This window comes from Arachis ipaensis, chromosome B2, assembly GCF_059453495.1.
Source record: "Arachis ipaensis isolate K30076 ecotype BB chromosome B2, ASM5945349v1, whole genome shotgun sequence".
NCBI lineage: Eukaryota > Viridiplantae > Streptophyta > Magnoliopsida > Fabales > Fabaceae > Arachis > Arachis ipaensis.
Genome location: NC_142437.1, coordinates 9951909 through 9958054, shown reverse-complemented (window position 1 = coordinate 9958054; position 6146 = coordinate 9951909). Strand labels below are relative to the sequence as shown.

Here is a 6146-nt window from a genome sequence, read left to right as displayed (position 1 = left end):
TTATAATCCCAACCCAACTCTTAATCATCACTAACATCTACTATTATTTTCTGTATTTTCTCTTTTTTTTTCTCCACCATTTCTGGCCACCAACATCCACTACCATTCTCTTTATTTGCTGCACCACTGCCATCATTTTTCTTCTTTTTGACCAAAGCAAAACCACGAAGTCATATCTCTCCCTTACTTCTTTATTCACCATCGGCAATCCCGCGCAGCTATTCTCTCTCTCTTTTTTTTCTCCTTATCTTCACAATTCCTCTCTCACTAGCTTGACCTGTCTCTATTTGGTTTCACACTAAATTCTAAATCTGCATCCTAAGTAGAAAACCTTACATTGAACAAATTAAAATACCGGTGCACCCATAATCACCAAATCACTCTTTTCACATAAAAATCGATACTTTAAGTAAATATTTATACTCAATCATCAGAATTTAAAAAAAGACAACTCGTAAGACCATATCCCAAACCAAATTTAAGTATTTAAAGAAATAAAATTACTCAATTAAAAAGAGGTGGCAATAGATTGGTGCAAAGAAGAAGAAGGAGGAAGTGACCGTGGATTGGTACAGCGATAACAGAGAATGATGGTGAATGTTAGTGATGATGGTGACCAAAAATAATGTTGAGGAGAAGGAGGGAGGAGAGTTGGCATGGTGGTATTCTGGTTCACATAGAGGAGGAGTAGAGGAGAAAAGAAAAGAAGAAGGGACAATTTGTCCATTAAATTGTTGACTTAGCTGTCCACTTAGACAATATCTCACAAAATTAATTGTTGGGGTCCCAATGGAATTATGTTTTCATTAAGGGACATAAAAAAATTTAGTAAATTTGTTAAGAGCCGGTTGAGGTTTCACTCTTTAGTTCCACAAACCACATTGGAATTGGAATCTCATAACAATTACAAATGATTACATTTAACAGATAATTCTCCCCCCTGGTTTGACACTTCTATGCTTTAAGCTAAGATTATGCCGAGGAGAGATTGGACTTTGCAGGTTTAGGTTGAGAAGAAATGTCTTCCTCTTTGATCAAAATGAGGTCGACCCTTTCTCGGTGGTGGCCTTAGCTACAGGAGTTCATTATGAATTTTCTAAAATTCACCTATCTATGATTTTTAATTAAGAAAAAAAGCAACTATAAATTTCACCCTTAGCTATTAGCCTATTAATAATATTTGGATGAATTTAACTAGCAGAATAAAAGTTTGAATTAATTTCACCGAGATGTTGCTAACAGTAATGGAAGTAGATTATCATTTTAAATCAAGTAATCAACATTATTATAATGATAGCAGTTCAGATTTTAAATTTATTACTTTAAAAAGGTCTTTATGCAACAAATACATTCAACTCAAAATTATGCAGGTAATATAATGGCAATGTAGAAAAACATTCCTTAAAAAGTTTTTAAGGTATCTCTTTTAGTTACATATGACTAACCCATTCAAATTCTATAATTTACATCATCCTCTATCTCTTCATTTTATAATATATAAAATAATTATAATGGATAAACTAATATAATATGTCAGTTGCATATATCAATACCCTTGAGCATGCACAAGAAAAACACCAAACTATATAGACAGTTAATGTCGCATATATAACATTCCATATAGCAGACAACTATGTTATTGAAACAAAACAGAGAAAGCACATATCATGGGACAATATAGAATTTCTGCTCTCGGCTATGGCAAAGCAGTTTTCCATGTAACCAAACTATTGGAATGATGCGCCAAGTCATACGCACCCACCTCTATGGCATCTAGCATCCTCAGATTTCTTGTCTTCACATTGTAACCAAAAATCAATGTCCTCAAAGAAGGTGCAAGAGTTGATTTAATAATTACTTCTTGGTTTACCCAAACACAGAAGAACTCAGATAGAACTTCATGGCCGTTGGGATAATTGAGATGCCCTATCTGATGATACAAAGTCCATTTTCCTGACTTTGGCTCAAATATGTATACTTGAAATCCTTGTTCTACAAAGACAATGGAAGAGAGATGATCCCCCATCTTTAGGTAATGCGGGTGCCATTGTAGCTCTTGGGGAAGCTGAAAAGTCTTAAATGTTTCCTTGGCAACATCCATCACAATCACTCTGCGCTCGGTTACCCAGTAGAGATCATAACCTCCGGTGTAAATTGGAATGCATTTAAAATCAAAGTCGCCGGATTCTGTACCAATTTTTCTCCATGAATTATCTATTCCAAGTCTTAAAACATACCAATGGCAAACAGAAACTCCAGCTTGCTTCTCTACATTAGCTGCAAACAACTTGAACTCTCCATGTGGAACACGGGCAATAGCACATGGAGGGTACATCAGGTTCTCTCCCCCTAGTAGATACGGAACTCTTTCCTCCTGATTGGTAACAGGGTTCGAAACATGAAGAGCTCCTGTAGAATATTGTAAAAATAGTGATAAGCCATCACAACTATTCAAAATCCGCCCTGGATATTTAGAACTTAAGCGGGTAACTTGATACGCTCCATTGTCTTTAAACTCTAGGAAGCGAGCACCATATGTTGGTCTTGTGCTCTGGAGGAAAACACCAGATTTTGCATGACGAAGGTGTGCATCAACAAATTGAGTTTTACAGATTATAGCAGCCCAAGCCTTACAAACTAACCTTGCACTTGAAAAGAGGAATGTAGCAGGAAGCCTAGTCAAGATATTAAAAAAGATTATGTCTTCAGTGAGGCAGACTGTACTAGCAACATTCTGTTGCCTTTTGTCCTGAGATTGAGAGCAACTACAGGAGCAGATGTCTGTCGCATTAACATCCTTCTGCTTGTCCATATTATAGTGTTTTAATCACTGCATTTTCGCCAAAAATATAAATTAAACTAATAATAGTTTATACCATTGATCAAACGATCAAATAAATTATTTAGATTTGCATCGAGTACTCAATTAGCAAAATCAGAAACCACCGTAAAAATTGAGAAGATCTCATTCCCATAGCAAAGGTATAGTATTTGGAAATAATTATAAGTTAACCATCAAGAAAACTTCCACTAATGTTTCCAGATTGGCATAGCATAAGCCGTGCATGCTGTAAAACACAATATCATCAAGTTACCCAGCAAATTCAAACACCAGAGAAGAAGCCAACAAAAGCAGTACCACTCTTCCCTTATACACTGACCAATTTATCTTGAACACTTATACCACTCTTACATTACCAGGCTAAGGCTACTATTTTTTCTTTTTCTATTTTTACCCCTATACAGAAAGAGAAGGAAGTAGCAAGTACTTTGAGAAACCCATCCTGGGGATTGAGAAACTAAAACAGTAATTCAAGAAGAAGAAGAAGAACAATAACAAACAACAAAGTCCTTATCCACAAGGTGGGGTCTACTAAATGGATATGCCATTGTGTCTTCTAAGACAGCAAAACAAAACCAAAGAAGCAGGAAAATGGGAATGAAGCAAGGCCGCCCAATCCAATTTTAAACCAGAGATGGAAACTTCCAGTAAACAACAAAAGTGAATTCAGATCAACCAACCACAATGCTTCACACTTGTCTGATCATGATAAGGTTTCCAAGCTAGCAAGCCATAAGTTGGTATATCTACTTCAACAAAATAATTGTAAAGTTCAATTTGTTGAAAGTGATGAAGAACCTTCTGAAATAAAAAAAGAATACTATGTGCTAGTGCAGATAGATCTATCATATTTTGTACACAATTTGGTATCACTAATCCAGTTATGCACTAAGTGTATCAGCCAATATCAAGCAAAGCTGCTATATATTGTGGCATTTGACCTAATTCAGTTGGTCTTGAACATTAGTTTTCCAATGTTTAAAAGCCCCAGCAGAAAAGTCTAAGAATGTTTCAAATGCCACATACCACTCAAAGTTGTATTATCAAACTCCAATATCTTAAACAGGAAACCTAGAAAGTTTCAAATGGAGGAGAATAGGACTATCTATGAAGGTGCTTGTTAAAAAAGAGTTATAGAGTCAGACACTATGCTAATATATACTAATGTGCTTGTATGCAGTCGATATTGTCCTCCACATGATGTTTAATACTTTTTCAGAAGCACTGAAATTCAAGACTTCGGTTATTGTAGCAAAACTCGCTGCACAAACGAAAAGTGCAAAAAGGAACACAAATCAAAGAAAAGTGGCAGATTGCTTCATTTCACAACAACTAAACAAACAGGATCTCAATATTCAAGAAAATTTCATTGCATGCCCCTTAGCTGGTAGAGCATAGAGAACTTGAAGCTATCATCAAGGAACAATGGACTTAAGCTGTAATAGCGAGTGCTCTATCTTATAGTTATTATTGAGCTTGATTTGTGAATGACACAGAGTACTATTTTCACATGCATCAAAATAATCCTCTTTGGGAATTGAAGAACATAGAGAACCCATTCATAAGCTGTTGAATTGTTAGACACGATTGAAATATTATATGGAACAATAGAGACCTAACATGCATGAATCTACAACAGCATATATTATCTATTGAATTGGCATAACACTCATTCAAAAAAGAAGAAACATTTTATGTCAGAACTTTGCCCCAAATCCCATCCCACAAACGCACACCTTTTGACCGTACTTGAAAGGATTCATCAAATGCAATTTCCCAGAGTTAATTAACCCTTAATTTGTCGCAAAAATCATGAGACGAAGGGGAAAAAACTACAATAAAAAAGGTAAATAGCAGTAAGATGGTTAGTGAATCATTGAAGGTGAGAGAAGGGTAGAAATTGGGGCGAGAAAGAGAAGGAACCTGCATTTGATTTTGAGGAAGGAAGGGGAAGCCAATTGCAGAAAGGTAAAGTTTGGAGAGAAGAGAAGAATGTCAACCAGCAACGTCGAATGTCTGTCCGAAGCCCGGCTAAAATACCAATGTGCTAATGTTTGGCTCTTATAAAACCTAGAGTAAATCAATGTATATAATTAAAGAATGAAAAAGTATACGCACAATTAAAATATTAAATAATATGAATAATATATCGGATGTTTATTTTATTAAGTATATGGATGATTATTTTAATATTAAAATTTAAATAGTTAATTTAAAAGTGTAATGTGTTTTTATTTGATTGGTGATTGTTCATGTTGTTTAAGATGGTCATTGTTTATCTAGCACTCCCTTTAAAGAATTAGCTTGTAAAAGATTTTATTTGATAAATATTTGTGCGAATATTTACATAATTACTAGTATTTGTGACCGTTTTATTAAATTGTGGGAATATAAATTTTTTGAATTATGTTAGTTTTGTTTTAATATTATAGTTTATTGCAAAAAAGACTTATAAAATTAAGTTATTTTTATAAAAAGATTGTAGGAAATAAAAATTTTTGTAGATAAAAAATTAAATAATAATTTTTTAATTATTATTTTTATGTGAAAGAGTTTAATTTTTATTAATAATTAATTTTAATATTTATTATCTAAAACTTAAAATAATTTAATGTGTATAATTTTATATTTAATTAAGAGTTAAGTTTGTTGTACAAAAAAAATAATTAATTTTTATGCTTAATATTTAAAAATAATATTTTTGTCTCTATATGTATAAGATATAATTAGATATTAGTAATAAAAAAATTTATATTGATAGTTATAAAATTAACTCAATTTTTTTAGTTTTAATTATTAATCATAACATTAGCATTCTCTCTAAATTATATGTAATAAATATTTGAAAGAAGAGAAGTGAAAATATATATATTAGAAAGATAAGCGGTAAAAATTTAAATCTAAATAAAAATAAAAAATAAAAATGTGTATATAATAATATATTTTTTATGTGAATAATATTACGAAATTTTTTTAATTATATTTAATTATAAATTTAATATTTTTTATAATTTTATGAATTTATTTGAATTATATTATTTTATTAATTTTATTTATTTCTTTAGATAAAAAATGTAAATAGAGATAGAGAATGAGAAAGAAGAGAGAGAGAGAGAAAGATAATGAAGAAGAAGGAGAGAGAGAGTTTGCTAATTTTGGAGGAAAAGATTTTATTTTAATTGTAATGAAAGAAAATCTCGTCACACATTTTGATTTATCAAATTAGTAATATAAATTATAAGTTATATATAGAGTGTGAATGGTAAAGAAAAATAGAGGAGGGGAGAGAGGTAGATACTAGATA

At 32.0% G+C, this 6146-nt stretch overlaps 1 protein-coding gene across 4 annotated transcripts; it reads right to left on the bottom strand.

The window, feature by feature from the left end:
- Positions 1 to 1562: 1562 nt before the first annotated feature.
- LOC107624825 (uncharacterized) lies at positions 1563 to 4905 on the bottom strand. 4 transcript variants are annotated; one of them, XM_016327290.3, is made up of 3 exons: positions 4766 to 4891; positions 4579 to 4674; positions 1563 to 2830 (listed from the first exon to the last, which is right to left on the bottom strand). In XM_016327290.3, exon 3 carries the CDS (start codon positions 2810 to 2812, stop codon positions 1697 to 1699), a length of 1116 nt encoding a protein of 371 aa, XP_016182776.1. In that variant the 5' UTR covers positions 2813 to 2830; positions 4579 to 4674; positions 4766 to 4891; the 3' UTR covers positions 1563 to 1696. The 4 variants fall into 4 exon arrangements, with proteins under 4 accessions (XP_016182776.1, XP_088361624.1, XP_016182773.1 ...); XM_088505498.1 differs by having other exon boundaries at positions 4770 to 4884; XM_016327287.3 differs by lacking the exon at positions 4579 to 4674 and having other exon boundaries at positions 4766 to 4905.
- Positions 4906 to 6146: the final 1241 nt, after the last annotated feature.